We start from the raw sequence: 18951 nt of genomic DNA on the forward strand, positions 1-18951 counted from the left end.
AACTTGCCCAGTGTTTATCCTCAGCAAGAACTGAAAAATGACAGCCCGGAGGGAGGGTGGAAATCTCTCTTCTAAAGTCGTAGCGTCTATTCAGCACCTGTGCCGTAGGTTTGGTATCATGCCAGTTCTACTCTACAATATCTATGTGTGGCCCTGAAACTGGCCTAAGTGTGACTTGTGGTGTTAATGATTACCCCAGCAGGTGTCTAAAGTAACTTGGTTCCACTGGGGTGCAAGCAGTTCACCCACGGAGGAGTCTCCAGAGAGCAGCATGTTCCCCTTGCTCTTTGGGGTTGGACTAGTGATTCTGAACCTAGTGACCTCTGCTCAAAGCCAGAAGACAGAACCCCTTAGTGGCTCTGGGGACCAGCCGTTCTTCCATGGGGCAGACCGATATGACTTTGCCATCATGATCCCTCCAGGAGGCACAGAATGCTTTTGGCAATTTGCCCACCACGCTGGATACTTCTATTTCAGTTATGAGGTGGGTAACTGGACTCCTCAGGCCTTGCTGGGGACTTGGTTTTTGTTTGTTTCCTTTTGTAAAAGGGGTCAGGTTTTAGATGAACACAAGGTCCTAGTTATCTTTATTCTGTGATTCCCCACCTGTTAATGAAATGGACCCACAGTTAGCTGGAAACTCTGGCTGGACGAATAATCACTGTAACATATGGCTTAGCTCTCATACTGGGGGCCATGGAAGTGTGCTCAAAGTCATGGGGCAAGCCAGGTGCCTCTTCCTGGGGAGGTAATCATCACATTTACTTGAATCTGGAGATGAGGGGAGAATACATTTTTAAAGTATTAAAATAATATGGATATGGTACCAAGTTGAATAAAAAGTCACATGAACTTTGGAGGCAGACCCAGAGATTTCAAAGATGCTTTAGTTTATAAAGTTGAGGGAGCAACATTTACTCTTGCCTTTAGGGGTAATTCCAGGAAACTGGAGAATCACTGGCTCAAGGTTTCCCTTTTGGCCAATCCTGTTTCTTTTAGGAAGGTAAATGTTTTCCAGTTGCGTTTCATCCATGCTGTAGTCCTACACCACAGGGCCAAAGGATGGTCTGCTCAGCAGTCAACTTAGAGGCTGTTCATGTCCTTTGTTCTTTATCTTAGAAATCTGTTAAACTTTCTAGTTTGTTTCCATAGTAACAGACTATGTTGATTTTACTCCCCTCCACTGTAACTTAAAATTTATTTTAAATTAACTTATTAAGGATTGTTCTTATCTCTGAATTTATAATAGAACAGTACTACTAGTCAGCTCACTGCAGCCTAGGCTTATAAAGACCCAGCTTGGGGACAGGTGCTTACTGAATGCCTTATTTATTTGCTGTCAAGCATCAAGTAAACCCAAGTCTGGCATACCACCACAGAGGTCAAAATCGAGCAAGTTCAGCCAAGAACTCTACAGCCAGAATCAGTGTAGCAACTGATACATGCCAGCTGTATGGTCTAAGACATGTCTTCTTACCAGGAGGTGCTGTTGGCATTTTGGCAATTCCCTGTCCTGCAGTAGTTTCTAATATGTCAGGATGTTTGGCATTGCTGGTGCCCCCTGCTATCCCTGCAACATCACCACTGTCTTAACCCAGGTTCCCAGTGGCGTGGGGCAGTACATCCCTGATTGAGAACCACTGTGCTGATGGCCATGGGATGTCAATCTTATCACTTAGCTAGCTTCTTGCTCATGTAGCAAGGGCTTTTATCCCTCTTCAATGTGTCTTGGCAGGTTCAGCGGACACTGGGAATGTCACATGACCGACATGTTGCTGCCACCGCACATACCCCACAGGGTTTTCTCATAGACACCTCTAAGAATGCTCGGGGCCAGATTAACTTCTCTACCCAAGAGACAGGTCTGTTTTCATCATCACAGCTATTAAAATCATGGGTTTCTTTGAAATTGAGGAAATAGTGAAGATAATAATATTGAAATTAGTTAAGTACCTGAGATGTAAAAAGCCCTGGCTTTTTCACACAGTGGATGGTGAAATAGTAGGAAAACAAAATTTAGCCTTCTACATCAAAACTCAGATTTCCTGACTGCCAGTGGCCAAGGACATTAGGCAGCAGTCCACTGGCAGTTTGGGGCAGTCACCAGGGGACTAATATTATAACTCCAGGGTCCAGAAGCTCAATTTTATTTCATCATCTCCAACTGACCAGATTATGGGAAGGTGATCAAAACAGACAATCCTATTTATGATACAAATTCAATAAAAAATGTCATTATGAGATAGTATTTCTTCCCAGGCATCAGAATACTTGAGCCAGCTACATAAAGCAGACTCAGAACAAAAGGAAATGTGCAGCCATGAAAAATTATATCCACATTCTACAACAAAGCACTTCTCCAGTCACCGACTGGAGCCAGACCGAGCCTGTCCTCACCCTGGACAGTGCAAGTCAGTTTTAACTGCCCTCTACCAGCCAAGTATACAGAAAAAGTGTTTCTCAACAGCGACCTAAGACAACCCTGCGTTGTGTAGCACAGAAGTCAGCATTATTATTTAGCATCTTGGACGCCTATACACCAGTAGTGCCTTCCAGTCATTTCAAAAGCCAAATACACTGTCACACCTTTCTAATCATGCTCCTCCCCGACCATCACACAGGGAGGCAACCCCAGTTGAGAACCAGCACCAGTACATACCCCAAACCATCAGCCCTTGTACAGACCACCTTGCAGGAAGTTATTCAAGCAGGATAGCTTCTTTTATTTCTCTAGTTTCAAGTTCAAGATGTTATCCTAGCACTATTGATGTACAAGAAGCAGGCAAACACCATGCTCTTAATTTCAACTCAATTTGTTAAGCAGAAATTCCTTAAGAGATGTAGGAATTATAGGTTGGAAAAGAGAAGGAAACATTGTTATCTATCCAGTATAGAGCTAGAGTAATATTTGGTAAAACATAGTTATTATAAATAAAATTTAGTAAAATCAGTTTCATGTAAGGTTGTTATCTTCTGTTCAAAAAGTGGATCAGTGTACTTCTTAAGTAAAAAAAAATGCTATAGTAGCACATTTAACACTGAAGAAGTTATGTCTTGGGAAATTTACAGAGGGTGTGAGAGGGAGACTGAGACTTGGTAATGATCTAGGGATTCCTACAGGTTTTTATCAGCTTTGTCTAAACAATCAGCAAAATCACTTTGCTTCTGTGCAAGTGTACCTCAATTTTGGAGTCTTCTATGAGGGGCCTGAGATGGACCACAAAAAGAAGAATGAAAGAAAACAACTGAATGATACTCTGGATGCAATTGAGGTAATTGTTTTGTGAGAAACACCCAAGCAAACTGATTTTAAATTTGGAGGAAAGATTAAGATTATGGGAGTTAATATCATTTGAGTGAGGGCTCATTCGGGTAGAAACCAAACAAACAGGCAATGGGATTTGAACCGTTTCCTTAGTTCTGTGACTTGGAGATCTTGGAATTCCTCACTTGTTTTACACCAAGGATTGGCAAATTATGGCTCACAGGCCGAATCTGGCCCACTGCCTGTTTGTGTTTTGAGATATAATTCACTATTTTAAGTGTACGATTCAGTAGTTTTTTAGTATATTCCCAAGGTCCTGCAACCATCACCAGCATTTAATTCCAGAACAGTTCCATCACCCCAAAAAGAAACTGCATACCTATAACTCACTCGCTGTTCCCCATGCTCCTGAACGCTGCATAATCCCTCACTAATCTACCTTACATCTCCATAGATTTGCCTCTTCTGTGCATTTCACATGACTGGAACCATACAAAGTGGCCTTTTATGTTTGGCTTCTTTCCTTTAGCATGTTTTTAGGGCTTATCCACGTTGTAGCATGTTATCGCTTCATCACTTTTTATGGATGAATAATACTCTACTGTATACATATATCACATTTTGTTTATGCATTCATAAGCTGGTAGATACCTGGGTTATTCTCACTTTTTGGCTATCATGAATAATGCTGCTATGAACATCTGTATGCAGATTTTTGTGTGAACATGCTTTCACTTCTATACACAAAAAGTATACTCTGCTGGTTCATATGGTAACTATTTAACTTCAGGAGGAACTGCTATTTTCCACAGTGGCTGAACCATTTTACACTCCCACCAGCATTGTACAAGGGCTGAAATTTCTCCATGTTCTTGCCAATACATTATTGTCTTTTTGGTTATAGCCATCCAAGTGGACATAAGTGGTAGTAAGTCTTGTGGGTTTTGAGTTCTGTCTTCCTAATAACATGGAGCATCTTTTCATGTGCTTTTTGGCCTTTTGTAGATCTTCTTTGCAGAAAGGTCTATGCAAATCGTTTGCCCATTTTAAAATCTGGTTATTTGTCTTTTTATTGTTGAGTTTTAAAAGTTCTTTATATATTCTGGATACAAGTTCCTTATTAGATATGTGATTTACAAATATTTTCTCCCATTCTTTGGGATATCTTTTCACTTTCTGGATAATGTCCTTGATACACAAAACCATTGCCCGTTTTTGTAAATGAAGTTTTACTGGGACACAGCTGTACTCATTTGACAATCACAGTTGGCTCTCCGTACCTGCAGATGCAGAACCTGCAGACACGGAGGGCTGACTGTGGGACTTGATCACCCACTACAGGTCCTGGAACCAGACTCCCCACAGATACTGAGGGACAACTGTAGGTACTGTTTATGGCTGCTTTCGTGGTACAACGGCAGTTTAGTAGTTGCAACAGAGATCTACAGCCTGCAAAGCCCAGAATGTTTACTTTTTAGCCCTTTAATAAAAAATTTGCAGGCCCTTATCTTTTACCATATACAGAGAGCAGAAGACATTACCCAGAAAGGCAATGATCTGCTCAACACATGTGTAAATCTACAGATACTCTGGAAGACCTTTCTAGTTTCAGCACTAGTTTTTCATTAGAAAATTAATTTTTTAAAGTCCAGGCCATTTTTTCACATACAACAAAACTAGCATAAACAACTCCCAATAGCCAACTTATTACATACCATAAAATTGTATGAATAAGTTACTCAACTTCCAGATAAATAAGGTTAGTGCTGGTGGGCACCCAGGTGAGACTAGATGTGGGATAGGGAGGACCCCTTTCTGTATTTCTTTTTCTGTCCCACAGGAGAGTACACGAAATGTGCAGAACAACATCTTTCACATGTGGCGATACTACAACTTTGCCCGCATGAGAAAAATGGCTGACTTTTTCCTTCTCCAGTCAAACTATAACTATGTGAATTGGTGGTCCACAGCCCAGAGCCTTGTTATTGTTCTTTCTGGGATCCTGCAGCTGTATTTCTTGAAGCGTCTCTTCAATGTCCCAACGGTAACAGACACAAAGAAGCCAAGATGCTAAGCTCAAACAACTACAGTGCCCTGGCTCTTTTTTTTTCTTTTCTTTTCAAAATGGCAATAAAATAATAAAAATGTGTATGTTCTGAGGTTAGCTATTTCTAAAGTGTGCACTAAATGTTACCATTAAAATACTGTCCATCACATAGCATCTCCTTATCCTTCACTATGTCTGTTTAGAAATTAACAGAACTTTCGAAGGGAAAAGAGTTGGAAAAAACGGGACAAAAATGTATAAAACTGTGTTCTATATGTTGCATACAAAAACAGGAGTTGGTAGAGTGCTTTTTTGTAATTGAAAGATGTTTTATTTTAGAGACGTTACCTTAGGAATTTAAATAAGCAGTATATTCATTTTAAAATTGCTTTACAATACAGGTAGTTTAAAAAAACTTTGTGATATATTTTTCACTAAAAGTATTTTAATAATTCTAAAAATAATTTTGGAAGGCATGGGGGAAAACTGAGGAGCTGAATTCAGGGTCTGATTTCTGCTTTTCGTCCAGTCTGACAGTCAGGCAAGTAAAGATTTGTAAGAAAGGAAAAGAAAGGAAAAGAAAGGAAAAGAAAGGAAAAGAAAAGAAAAGAAAAGAGAAAAAAAGAAAGGAAAAGAAAAGAAAAGAAAAGAAAAGAAGTAAGAAAAAAATAAATATATATAACTGAATCACTTTACTGTATACCTGAAACTAACACAATATTCTAAACCAACTATACTTCAATTAAAAAATTTTTAAAAAGATTTATAGAAGTTAAGTTTTAGGAAATCAAGGTGATAAAAATAACATTCAGCCAGGGATCATACCATCCAAAAAAAGAATGATCGAGAAAACTGCTTGTAAAAGCCAAGATAATATAATCAAATTCTGTCCATAAGATAACAGAAATACTCAGTATAAGCAATATCAAAATGACTCTTACCATTTACTCAACACCTATCATTTACCAGGCACTGCACTAGGTGCTTTACAATCATGATTTCTAATTTTAAAAACTATTCTCAGAAAGACGATTAAGCTGCTTTTTTGAAATAGAAAAAGAAAATGAAGCTTATTAAAGTTTAACGACTCATCTAAGGCCATACAGCTGGTAGATGTCAGAATTGGTGTTTGAATCCAAGTTTTTCTTCCACACACACACCACCTACCATATAGAAAATCAGCAGAATAAATTGCCCTTAGTATTTTACCCAAATTTCATTTGTAAGATCCCAGACGTGACCTACTACTGTGAAACGGCAATATCTATCTTTCATAGTATTAATAAATAATTTAAAAAACCTATTAAGTTCTTACCATGAATTTGGAAAACAGTGTTATCACAGATAACAATAATAAGCTAATCCCGTCCTAAGTTCCAACAATTTAGAACCTGTTACTCAAAAAGCCCCCTGATTCAAATATAAAACACAATATTCTATTTAGTCACCATCACAAAGATCTGAAACTCCATTTTTGAGCCATATCCACATAATAAGAATCCAGCCTGCATTTTTCCATAATAGAAAGAATTTTAAACTAAGAAGTCCCTGGAGAGGTCACAGAGTTGACAAAATTCAACATGACGGTGGAGCCTACACAGACACAGGAAACAACGCTAGGCCCTTCCACACAGCCATAAGTCCTCGCGACGATTTCATTTTAAGTCAATGTCTCTTCATGCCGCACATATTCCCCAATGTCTGCTTGATGAAATACCACAATCGCCATGGGGTCTACTTTCCTGCAGTCTTGTGTAGACTTTGCTGCCACCCCAAAACCCTGGGATTCAAAAGAAGAGATACTGATTCACTCAAGTCATTCAATAAGCACGCATTGAGGTCGGGAAATAACAAAGATGGCAAAATACAGCTCTTTGAGAAATTCAAAAGGTGCTGAGAATTTAGTATCCCAAGCGCACACATTGAAAACACACCCTTCTTGAATAAAAAGATACTTGATTTTTTAACAGCGACCATCTCTACTCACCAAAGGGATGTCTGCCATGGAGTACACCACGACCCCCTGGTACTGAGAAGTATTTTCAGTGATTCGACCAAGTCCAGATTTCAGCACATGGTTCCCATACAGGAAGGACTGCTCTGCTCCAGGCTTTATCCACACTTTATACTATAATAAAAAGAATTAAATCCAAGAGACATAAAAATGCTAACAGTTACACTCCTGCAGATAAGCTAGCAGCTGGATCTACTGTTAATTTCTTTTTTTTCCTTATGAACGAAGTTTTTTTTTTCTTTTAAACTGAAGTATAATGACTTACAATACTATGTTAGTTGCAGGTGCATAACATAGTAATTTGGTATTACTAAACGTAACAACGATCACCATGATAAGTCTAGTTACCATCTGCCATCATATAATGTTATACACTATTTTTGACTATATTCCCCATGCTATGTATTTCATCCTGTGATTCATTTTATTTTGCAGTATAAATTTTAAGGAAAAGGGAGAAAGAAGCATGTTTCCCTCAAACTGTTCACCCCCTGAGCAGAACTGCCAGGAGGTTTTCTTCAACTCTACAGTCAGCTTCTCCAATGGGCAGTTTAACAGCTCTTTTTATGAACCCCACTATGCTCTTCCTCATAGCCACCTATTTGCTTTTCTATCTTGAGCTGGGTCTACACAGATTTTTCCACTTTGCTGGAGATAACTACAACTCCACGGCCGCCATACAGGACTCCTAGCCCTGAGCCCCAACCACGCCCAAGCAGCAAGATGTACAAACATCTCCATATGCCGGCACCGACCCTAAGCACTGCCAGGGACGCCACTGTTATCTGCGTTCTGATGTAACCCTCATCCTTGACTCCCTAGTGGCAGACTGGAAACCACCCCACAAACCTTGGCATAGGGTGCAAGGTAATCCAGAGCTGTGATGTGCAACCGGAATTTGTGAGTCTTGGTGAATTTTCCGAAGCAGGTCCCCAAAGACACCAGCTTGTCCCCGGAGATATTAGCGGCCAGCTTTAAAATCTTCTCACTGAAAGAAAAAGAAATAAGGTAGTGTCACTTGAGGGGGGCTGGTGGGACCCAGACCCCAACCCGGGTACATGCTGACCACTCGGCCCTGACTCACCTCACGTAGTACACCCGGTCGTTGTGCAGCCTGAAGCAGTAGGTGCCGTCGGGCCTGTCGACCAGCAGCTGAAGGTTCTCCCCGATGCTGAGAGCAAAAGGAGAACTGGAGGTCCCGCCAGGACTCGTTTCGGCCCGGCGGCCCCGCTCCACCCACGCCCCTCCCCGCCACACACACACGCCCTCTTCTGCCCTGCTTGCTCTTACTATTTTGCTATCTTCTCAAACATTACACGGGTCTCCTCTTCAGTCAAAGGCCGCATTTTCCCGCTGGGTTGGAACACCGGATCCTCGTGCCTCAGTCGGCGGAAACGGAAGGTCAGCTGCCAGCCGCTCCTTGACAACTTCAAACTCTGCCTCTCTAGCTGCTTTCTAGTCGTTCCCCATGACAGCGCCCCGCAGCCTGGAGGATCATCGGGAAAAGAAAGCCAGCCGAGTAAGAAACCACAGAGACAGGAAGTTCGACACGGCTGCTTCCGGCCCTAGATTCCAAGTCAGCGCCCTTGCTGGGCCGGAGGGGAAGTGACGCTGCTACTGGGAAGATGGCGGCGACAGCGACTATACCGTCCTCATCTACGGCTTCGGCCACGGCGACGGCCACCGCGGCGGCTCTCGGGGAGGTGGAGGATGAAGGGCTCCTGGCATCGCTGTTCCGGGACCGCTTCCCGGAGGCCCAGTGGCGGGAGCGGCCAGATGTGGGCCGCTACCTCAGGGAGTTGAGCGGCTCGGCGCTGGAGCGGCTGCGGCGCGAGCCCGAGCGCCTGGCCGAGGAGCGAGCGCAGCTGCTGCAGCAGACGCGCGACTTGGCCTTCGCCAACTACAAGACCTTCATCCGCGGCGCCGAGTGCACCGAGCGCATTCACTGCCTTTTTGGCGACGTGGAGGAGTCGCTTGGCCGCCTGCTCGACCGCTTGCCCAGCTTCCAACAGAGCTGCAGGTGTGGCGGGCCCGGCGCTAAAGGGGCTTTTAACAACTGTAATAGCTAACATTTACGATAAATAGCTAACACTTAGCGCTTCCCATGTGCCGGGCTCTCTTCTGAGCATTTTATTAATCCATTTAAACTTCACAATAGCATTCGAGGTAGGTATTGTTATTCCCATTTAATGTATGAGGAAGTTGAGACACAGGTTAGTGACTGTCCCAGGGCACAACTAGTACGTTTCGAAGTCAGAATTGGAACCCAGCAGCACGTCCCTCCCTCATAGCACTGTTGTGAGCAATAAATAAAGAGAATCCATGCAAAGCACTTATTTGGGGGTCTGACATAATTGTCAGTTTAATATATGTACACATTTATGTAAACATACACACTATACACAACACACCCGTACACACAGTAGTTCGGACCAGAGGCCATCTGCTCCAAACTTTCATTGATAGGAGTTTGACAAGGAAATCCTCCCATTGGTGGCAGTAAAAATTGTTTTTTAAAAATCCTTTTTGAGCCTCATTCTGCCTCCCTTGACCTTCAGTCCATTATCCCTGATTCTGCCTTCCGGCCTTTCATGTTAAAAGTTTTTTCTTTTGAGTCTTTGTGTATTTAACAATAGCTTTTGCACGCTTCAAATCGCCTGGAATAGACAGCTATGGAGAAGAAATGGAGACTGTAGCAGGAACTGTTTGGACAAGAGCATAGCGGAAGATTAAGAGGCTGAGGGAACTTGGGGGTAAGGTGGTAGTTTCTAGGCTAGTTAGGGTATTATTCTGAAAATAATAAGATAGCTATTATTAAAGGAACATTTAGTCTGTGTCAGGTTCTGTGTTAAATGCTTTATACACATCATCTCATTTAATCCTCACATCTGTATGAGGTGGGTCCTATTTACTATTTTACCAATGAGGAAACAGCTCAGAGAGAGCCTAAGTACCTTGCCACAGCTTGTTAAATGGCAGATCCGTGTTCAAATCTTTATCATTTATTAGTTGTATGATCTTGGACAAGTTGCTTAAATTCGATGAGACTGAAGTTTCCTTAAGGGTAAAAGTACTTACCAGATAGATCTGGTGTGAAGATTAAATCAGATAAATCATCCAGCCCATTGCCCAGTTTGTAGTAAATGCTTGGTACCTGTAGCTAAGGTTTAGATGCAGAGTAGTGAACCACCAATGTTCTCCTGATTGTTACAGGAATTTTGTGAAAGAGGCTGAGGAGATAAGCTCCAATCGCCGGATGAACACCCTGACTCTAAACCGGCACACGGAAATCCTGGAAATCCTGGAGATCCCCCAGCTCATGGACACCTGTGTCCGGAACAACTATTATGAAGAGGCCCTGGAGCTTGCAGGCTACGTACACCGACTGGAAAGGAAATACTCCTCCATCCCCGTCATCCAGGTAGCCAACGTGCCCAGAGAGGACTCACACTGATGTCCTTGTTACCAGTAATTCTGTCGTCATCACTGAACCTTTAGTCAGAAACCTTAGGGAAACTCCTTGCATGTTTCATACTAGTTTCTGCCAGCCATGCAGGCTTGATCATAAAACATACATTCATTTATTCAGTCAGTTGATAAATATTAATTTTGTGCCAGACATTGATCTAGGTACTGGGGATACACTGAGCAAAGACAAGGCCCTGGCTCTTGTGAATATAAGCTGATAGTTGGCAAATAAATACATAATATCCTTTCAGATACTGTTAAGTATCTTAAAATACACCAGGGAATGGGGGTACTCCTGGTAGAGTGGTCAGGAAAGGCTCTTCTGGAGAGAGAACATTTAAGCTGAGACCCGGATGATGACGTGAAGATGTGGGGAGAGAGCAAACCAGAAAGTGGTAAGAACAAGTGCAGTGGGCTAAGGAGGGAAGAGGTTGGAGTGTTTAGAAATACAAAGACAGCTGTTCTGGCTGGATTGCCCTGAGCAAGGGGAGAGCATTAGGAAGCAAGTGAGGGCAGGAGAACCAGGCAGGGCCTATGGGCCAGTGAACCAAATCTTTGTTGGTGAACCTGTGTGCATCAATTTTAGGAAATCTACTTCATGTCAGGAAAGCAGCGGGAACGTTGGTTTGCAATATTCAGGGTTAGTGGAATGGGTTCCAGGGATTGTCTTTCCCAGCATGATGTGACTCACCTCCTGTATCTTCAGGGCATTGTGAATGAAGTGCGCCAGTCCATGCAGCTCATGCTGAGCCAGCTGATCCAGCAACTGAGGACCAGCATCCAGCTCCCTGCCTGCCTCCGTGTCATTGGCTTCCTACGGCAAATGGATGTCTTCACCGAGGCTGAGTTGAGGGTGAAGTTTCTTCAGGCCCGAGATGCTTGGCTCCGTTCCATACTGACTGCTATCCCCAGTGATGATCCCTATTTCCACATCACAAAAACCATTGAAGCCTGCCGTGTCCATCTGTTTGATATCATCACCCAGTACCGTGCCATCTTCTCAGACGAGGACCCATTGCTGCCCCCTGCCATGGGTGACCACACTGTGAATGAGAGTGCCATTTTCCATGGCTGGGTGCTACAGAAAGTCTCGCAGTTCCTGCAGGTGCTGGAGACCGACCTTAACCGGGGGATAGGTGGCCGTCTGGATTCTCTGCTGGGTCAGTGCATGTACTTTGGCCTGTCCTTCAGCCGGGTAGGGGCTGATTTCCGGGGTCAGTTGGCTCCTGTTTTCCAGAGAGTGGCTATCAGCACTTTCCAGAAAGCAATTCAGGAAGCGGTCGAGAAGTTCCAGGATGAAATGAACTCCTACACCCTCATCTTGGCTCCTGCCATCCTGGGCAGCAGTAACCTGCCTGCTGCTGTGCCAGTCACTCAGCCGGGGACCCTGCAGCCGCCCATGGTGCTCTTAGATTTCCCACCCCTTGCCTGCTTTCTCAACAATATTCTGGTCGCTTTCAATGATCTGCGCCTCTGCTGCCCTGTGGCCCTGGCACAGGATGTGACTGGGGCCCTGGAGGATGCCCTTGCCAAGGTATGCACGTACTGTTGGCTCTCTACTAGGGCCTTCTTTAGGAATAGGTGGCCAGACTTTTGTAATAAACCAGTCCATGGGACAGTGGTGCCTGCTGACTTGGAGAGGTTTAGTGTGGTTTTAGAGGTTTTTTGGTTGAGAAGCTCTCATTAGTCCTCCTTCATGGGACCTAGAACAATCCATGAAGTGACTCAGCTGTAGTAATGATTCAGTAATGTATTAGTTTTCTATTGCTACATTACGAACTCACACAAACAAAGCATCTTAAAATAACATGCATTTATCATGTCTCAGTTTCTGTGGGTTAGGAGTGCAGGCACAGCGTAACTGGGTTGGTACTCTGCCCACAAGGTTGCAGTCAGGGTGTTGGCCAGGCTGTGGATTCATATGAAGCTTGGGGTCCCCATCTTTCAAGCTTATTCACAGTGGCAGATTTCTGTTTCTTACAGTTGTAGGACTGAGGCCCTGAACTGCCAGAGACAGTCCACTCCATATGCAGTTCAGTGTGGCTTTTTGATTCTTCAAGGCCAATGAGAGAGTATCTCTCCTGCCTGAATCTCTTTTATGGAAATCTTTAACCCTCTTTTAAGAGGCGCATCTGATTAAGTCAGGCTCACCCAGGATAACCTCCCTTTTGATTAATTCAGTCAGCTGATTAGGGATGCTAATTAAAATTGCAAAATCCTACACCTTTGCTATATTTTATTGGTTAGCAACGAGCCACAGATTGTGCCTGCACTCCAGTGGAGGGGATTACACAAAGGGGTGGATGCCAGAGGTTGGGCATCACAAGAGCCATCTTAGAATTCTGCCTAATACAAGTAATACTACTAATATCCTAATATGGTGCCCATTTTTTACAAATTTAAGTATTTAGATACTGGGATGCTTCTTATAACTGATGACATTTTATAATTGCTGTCAACCAGGTGGCAGTTATGACGTGGTTTTATAAAATTTCTGTGATGTCCTCCTGTAAGAATGAGCAAGAAAGCATGAGCAGTAAAGCTTTTTGGGTCAATGAAATTCAGATAATAATAATTAGCTAATATTTATATAGAACTTACTACATGCCATGTAGTTCATCATACTTTACACATACTGAGACAATGTTCACAACCCTATAAGGTAGGTCCTGTTGCTGGCCCTCCTTTATAGATGACAGAACTCAGGCACAGAGGGCCTAGAGTGCTTAATTAATCCCTAGGCGCCACAGAACCAGTGAGTGGCACAGCTGGGACTTGAACCCAAGATGTTCAGCACTAGAGTCTATGTTCTTAACCCTATCACCATGACACCTGTCTGTAATGCCAGCTAGGCTCCATTACTTGTATATGGAACTTCTTTTCCAGCTCTATTTAATTCCTCCTTTACAATTTTCTAGTGGTTATAGCCTTCTGGAACTTCAAAAACCTTACTCAGTAGAAATCTTTTATAGATTCGCTTCATTTTCCTGATCCATCTCCCACGGGAGTCAGAAACAATCTATTCTGTGTATAATTTCATGGCGCTCCTCCACTGGAACTGGGAACTGCACCAGCTTAAAAAAAAAAAAAAAAACAAAAACAGCTGGGTGAGAAATACATCAGTGAAGTGACAGAATTGTGAAGCTTGACCACAGTTCTGAGTTTAAACAAGATAGTAATATAATGTACTGTTTGGAATGACTTTCTTCATGAAAACTTGAGGGCTGCACATTTGTGCTTAGTTTTAAACACTGCTGATGGTAACAGACTAACCCAGTGATTGACAGTGCCCTTGTCTCATAGGTAACTAAGGTAATCCTGGCCTTCCATCGCGCAGAGGAGGCTGTCTTCAGCAGTGGGGAGCAGGAGCTTTTCATCCAGTTCTGCACTGCCTTCCTGGAAGACCTCGTTCCTTATATAAATCGCTGTCTCCAAGTACTTTTTCCTCCAGCTCAGATAGCACAGACCTTAGGTAAGAGAAAGGTGGAGAAACGATTTCTAAAACTACTTTATTTACAAAGTATATAATTAATTCACATACTAAATAACTCACTTATTTGTAAAATTCAGTGTTTTTAGTAAATGTACAGAGGCGTGTGACCATTTACCACCACCTAATTTTAGAACATTTCTATCACCCCCAGAAAGATCCCTAGTGTTCAATTGTGGTCTTTTCCCAATCGCATCCTTAGCCTCTGGCAACCACTTACCTACTTTCTGTTGCATACATTTGCCTTTTCTGAATATTTCTTATCAATAGAATCACACGATATGTTTATATCTGGCGAAGTGGAAGAAGCCAGTCACAGAAGAACCACATATGATTCCATTGATATGAAAGGTTTATAGATGTTTAAAAAATTTTTTTTCAGTTTGCCCTCACTTCCCTTTGCCAACTCTCTTTGCCTGTGAAAGGCGTGTGGAAAGCACAACTTCCCAAAGGAAAGTGAGCCAGTCATCACACCAGCAGAGTGGCTGCTCTCCACTTACCCCCAACTTTTCCTTGGGCCTGTTACAGGGAAGCAGGTGCCTACTGAGGCTTTTATCGCTTTCTCCATCCGCCCTACATTGTGTGCCGTTCCAGATGACTTTCAGGATCTAGCTTTACGGTATAGCTTCCTGTCCCATATCACAAAGATGACTTTTACTGTATTGAAATATGGTAACTGTGTCCGTTACTTCCTCGAAGTGTTTTTTCCCCCCGTTACACATCAATATTTAAATTTATGAAAGGTTTTTTCCATTTCACTCTCCCTACCATCTGGGTCAGGCATTCCAGCCACTCAGCTCTCCAAGTACGGAAACCTTGGGCGTGTGAACGTCAGCGTCGTCCAGGAGCCTCTTGCCTTTATCCTGCCGAAGAGAGAGATGGTCTTCTGTCTAGACGAGAAGGAGCTAGTCCCCGAGCTCACCGCTCCGGCACCGGAACTGCCCTCTGAGGAGCCCCGTCTCGAGCCCGTCACCTCGGCATTCCCTGACGGGGGACGCGGGGAGGTGGGATCTGCGGAGCCGCCGCGGGCCGACGTGCCGAGCGCTGGCACGTAACAGCGCTCCCCGCCCCCAGAACCCGGGCGGCCTCGGGCCCTACTGCAGCGCCCGGAGGGAACGAGTGTTGTCGCGCGTAGGGGAGGCTGCGAAGGCATAATCAAAGGGAGAACCTCCCGGTTACTCTCGCAAACGGTTGATGACACGATCAGAAATTTTATTAAAGAATAAAGCTGATGACATCACCGAGAGGCCTCTGCGCTGCGCGGTTGAGCGTCGCCGGCGCTGCCGGAAGACGTGCGGGACTACGCTTCCCGGCTTCCCCAGCGGCGGGCCGTCGGCTACGGGGGCCGGGGGGCCGCGTCCGGGAGGCGGTTGTGCTGCACGCGCCATGGGTCAGCTGGGGGCTGGGCTGCAGCTGCTGGGGTGGCTGCGGGCGCGGGCGCGTCGCTGCGTGGGGCCGGCCCTGCTGTGGGGGGAGCGGGCAGCGGGCGGCAGCACCCGGGCCTGCAGCTCCACACCCGCTCCAGATGGCCTCGAGGGCCCAGCGCGCCGGCGCTCCTACTGGCGGTACGTGCGGCGTCTGGTGCAAGGAGCGCCGGAGCCGCCATACCCGCGTGTGTGCCAGGTCGGAGACCCGGTGCTTCGGGCCTTGGCGGCCCCGGTAGAACCGGCGCAGCTGGCGGGGCCTGAGCTGCAGCGGCTGGTGCAGCGGCTGGTGCAGGTGATGCGGCGCCGGCGCTGCGTGGGGCTGAGCGCGCCACAGCTCGGTGTGCCGCTGCAGGTGCTGGCGCTGGAGTTCCCTGAGGCGCTCTGCCGCGCCTGCGCTGCGCGCCTGCGCGAGTCCCGCCAGATGGAACCCTTCCCCCTGCGCGTGTTCGTGAACCCCAGCCTGCGGGTGCTGGACAGCCGCCTGGTCACCTTCCCCGAAGGCTGCGAGAGCGTCTCCGGCTTCCTGGCCTGTGTACCCCGCTTCCAGGCAGTGCAGATCTCAGGTGCGGGGCGGTGGGGTCCCTGGGGCGGCTGAGTAAGCTTATGCATCGCTTCGGCCTGTGGAGGCGGCGGCCTCAGATCCCACGAAACGGTTTCCGCCAAGTTCCAGTTAAAAGTGTAGCCATGCTGATGGCTGACCAGCGGAGCCTACGGGCATGAACAAATGCAGGACCCAGGAGTAGACGGAATGGGGACTGACGGAATGGGATGGGACAGGAGGCGCCTGTGAGAGCAGAGCTAGCCCAAGCGGGCACGTGGGTGGGGGCATGGAGTGGGGTTGGGAGGGTGGCCTGGTTCCGTTGGTAGCTTACTCCCCGTCTTCTGCTGTGTGCCCTCTCGCTCAGTCTGTGTTTCACACACACGCACACTTCTGCCCCAATTAGATCTGTCATGGTGGAGTGGGAGAAATGGGATCCAGCTTTGCCCAGCCCAGGGTGATAAGCCATTACTAGCCTGTCATGCCACAGGAAATTTGGTTGAATGTGGTTCATTCCTCGGGCTAGGATGACTGTTCCCCTTGAACAAGCCACTTGGGAAGGTCATTTCTCATCTCAGCCCCATAGTGAGCCCAGCAGCCTACCTGTCAGAGTTGGGAATCAGATAAGAGGCAGAGCTGAGACATCTTTTCTAGGAAGGATAGGGGCTGCTGTCTGCTTTGCTTTCTGATGTTGCCTCTTGTAAATAGGAACAGCCAGGGGCAGGGAAAGGGTAAGGGGGTTGAAATGATGCAGTTCAGCATGTCCTCACCCAGGCCATAACTTCTTTGCAGGGCTGGACCCTAGAGGAGAGCAGGTGGTATGGCAGGCAAGTGGGTGGGCAGCCCGCATCATCCAGCACGAAATGGACCACTTGCAGGGCTGCCTGTTCATTGACAAAATGGACAGCAAGACTTTTACAAATATCCACTGGATGGAGGTGAATGACTGAAGCCTTCCTGCTGCATCTGAGGATCCTGAAAATCAAGACACAAACACTTTGGCTTTGAGCTGGGCATGTCTTACTTGGTTGGCATCGATTTCGATTGGCTGTGCTCTGACAGGAAACAATGGTCTGCCAAAGCATGCCAAACTGATTTGGAGGAAGATATTAAAAATATTTGCCCTGAAATGAGCTATGGACAATACATTGCCTTCTACTTGAGAAGAAAAATAACTGCTCTAAAGGAATGGACATTTCCTGGCAATTCTGTATACAGATAAGGTGGGACAAGTAAATAACCTTTCTTAAGAGACATCATTTCAGAAAAGCTGTATCATCTATTCCCAAAGCCAAGATTTGATAATAATATAGCCCCCAAACACCCAAAAGCCATGTTTAAAAATGCAGGTTAAGACTGTGGTTGGTTGAACGTCTTCAACAAATTTTTATATTTACAAAGGGCTTGTGTGTGTGTGTTACTTACAGAGTCTGTTTTTGACACTAGTTTACCTGTGAAAGTAAAACACAGTTCAGAATGTCTCCAATTCATGGAAGACAATGTTCAGTGTTCAATGACAGTATTTACGGACTTGAGTATTCACACATTTTACCAGGTTCAGGTACAGTTTTAGGTCTCCACCTTTTGCTTTCCGTCTTTTTTTAACAGGCCTGGGGAAGAGTTTTCTGCTAAGATCTTTTAGGAAGCTGGTACTGGGCTCATTCTTTGGGTGGAGGCCGTGGGGCAGGGCTGGGGAAGGGGTGATGCAGGTTTCTTTGTGATACAAAAGGAGAGCATTCAAATGAAACCTTTCCTAAGACGAATGGCATAAACTGAAGAAGTAGTTACCTTAGGACACATCTTGCTAACCAATGCACAGAATTAAGTCAAAATAAAGCACAGATGCTCACACAGTTCAGTGATGGTGGCTGGATGCTGATGTTGAGCACCACTTCCCAGTAAGGAGCTTGCCGGTGCCACTCTGGCAGCTCTGGGTGTACGCTGCTTCTGTAACAGCTTGCTGCAAAACAAAAGCTGAATGCTGTTTTAGCTTTCCGCCTTTTTTCATAAAAGTGAAAATCCTCATCAGATTTCATCAGTGAAAACAGGTAGGTCTTTCATAAAAGCAAAGTGGCTTGAAGTGAATTTTCAAAAAGTGGGGGATGCCTGTGGTTGAGAAGGAGCAATAAGCCTTTTCCTGTCACAATTAGGACAAAAAAAAAGGGCAGAACTTGGGTTTCCTCGTCACACTTATTTTGAAAAAATAAATTTGCATTATGCTGACCAGTGTTCAGTGTTAAGATACTGTCAGAGCTTTGTCAAGAAGTGAAGGAAACTGTTTCCTTCAATATTTAGTGTCTGTCTTCATTTTTATGCTGAGTTTTGCAATGCAGGTACTTTTACCAAAGTCCTCAAAATCCAAGTACCCAAGTAGTTAAGTCCAGTAAGCTGTTTAGAGAAAATGTGGTTTAAACAGTAATTAAACGACCCCAGGAAAGACCCACTTCACTGTGGCTTTCTCTAGAAAGCCAAGTCTGGGGGCCAGTGAGGCCAAGCAAAAGTAAACTGGCTCTCTGTGCATCACACTTCAGGGAGGAAAAGGGCCCAGCACTGCCCTGAGCTGAAGGTAGAGACTCAGCCATCAGGGAGTCTGTAGTAAGCTCTCATTTATACTGAAGACATGGGTCCTTAGGAACATTAGAATTCAGTAAGCCTCCTTTCCTTTGGACAGTGTTCAGAAGCTCTTACAGAGTGGCATCGAA

General features: G+C 45.1%; 3 protein-coding genes across 8 annotated transcripts in view; 2 read left to right on the top strand and 1 right to left on the bottom strand.

Moving 5' to 3' along the window:
* The window catches only part of NIP7 (nucleolar pre-rRNA processing protein NIP7), a 64125-nt gene extending 55303 nt beyond the window's left edge, over positions 1-8822 (bottom strand). For 2 of the 4 annotated variants that reach the window (XM_010962549.3, XM_010962548.3), the window contains exons 1-4: positions 8617-8816; positions 8411-8497; positions 8176-8314; positions 7300-7440 (exon numbers count right to left, since the gene is read on the bottom strand). In XM_010962549.3, coding sequence (XP_010960851.1) covers positions 7300-7440; positions 8176-8314; positions 8411-8497; positions 8617-8672 — 423 coding nt within the window. In that variant the 5' untranslated portion in view covers positions 8673-8816. Of the gene's footprint in view, positions 1-5617; positions 7093-7299; positions 7441-8175; positions 8315-8410; positions 8498-8616 lie in introns of those variants that run through there. The other 2 variants (XM_010962547.3, XM_045522294.2) reach the window with 2 other exon arrangements.
* TMED6 (transmembrane p24 trafficking protein 6) lies at positions 241-5429 on the top strand. The gene is made up of 4 exons (XM_010962545.3): positions 241-484; positions 1736-1862; positions 3121-3272; positions 5106-5429. The coding sequence occupies exons 1-4, from the start codon at positions 272-274 to the stop codon at positions 5337-5339; spliced, it is 726 nt and encodes a 241-aa protein (XP_010960847.1). The 5' UTR covers positions 241-271; the 3' UTR covers positions 5340-5429.
* Positions 8823-8916: 94 nt separating the features above from the next.
* Positions 8917-17649, top strand: COG8 (component of oligomeric golgi complex 8). Of its 3 annotated transcripts, XM_074370518.1 has the most exons (6): positions 8918-9346; positions 10540-10747; positions 11501-12328; positions 14098-14266; positions 15065-15241; positions 17042-17649. In XM_074370518.1, the coding sequence occupies exons 1-6, from the start codon at positions 8952-8954 to the stop codon at positions 17197-17199; spliced, it is 1935 nt and encodes a 644-aa protein (XP_074226619.1). In that variant the 5' UTR covers positions 8918-8951; the 3' UTR covers positions 17200-17649. The 3 variants fall into 3 exon arrangements, with proteins under 3 accessions (XP_074226620.1, XP_074226619.1, XP_010960844.1); XM_010962542.3 differs by lacking the exon at positions 17042-17649 and having other exon boundaries at positions 15065-15528; XM_074370519.1 differs by lacking the exons at positions 14098-14266; positions 15065-15241 and having other exon boundaries at positions 8917-9346.
* The last annotated feature ends 1302 nt before the right edge of the window (positions 17650-18951 follow it).

The sequence above is a fragment of the Camelus bactrianus genome, chromosome 9, assembly GCF_048773025.1.
Source record: "Camelus bactrianus isolate YW-2024 breed Bactrian camel chromosome 9, ASM4877302v1, whole genome shotgun sequence".
Taxonomy (NCBI): domain Eukaryota; kingdom Metazoa; phylum Chordata; class Mammalia; order Artiodactyla; family Camelidae; genus Camelus; species Camelus bactrianus.

Excerpts from the sequence above, each read along its gene's own strand:
- COG8 (XM_074370518.1), top strand. The coding sequence starts at position 8,952 with ATGGCGGCGACAGCGACTATACCGTCCTCATCTACGGCTTCGGCCACG. Across the intron at positions 9,347-10,539 it reads AGCTTCCAACAGAGCTGCAG|GAATTTTGTGAAAGAGGCTG; the intron begins GTGTGGCGGGCC and ends TGATTGTTACAG. Across the intron at positions 14,267-15,064 it reads TCAGATAGCACAGACCTTAG|GCATTCCAGCCACTCAGCTC; the intron begins GTAAGAGAAAGG and ends CATCTGGGTCAG.
- TMED6 (XM_010962545.3), top strand. The coding sequence starts at position 272 with ATGTTCCCCTTGCTCTTTGGGGTTGGACTAGTGATTCTGAACCTAGTG. Across the intron at positions 485-1,735 it reads ACTTCTATTTCAGTTATGAG|GTTCAGCGGACACTGGGAAT; the intron begins GTGGGTAACTGG and ends GTGTCTTGGCAG. Across the intron at positions 3,273-5,105 it reads ATACTCTGGATGCAATTGAG|GAGAGTACACGAAATGTGCA; the intron begins GTAATTGTTTTG and ends TCTGTCCCACAG.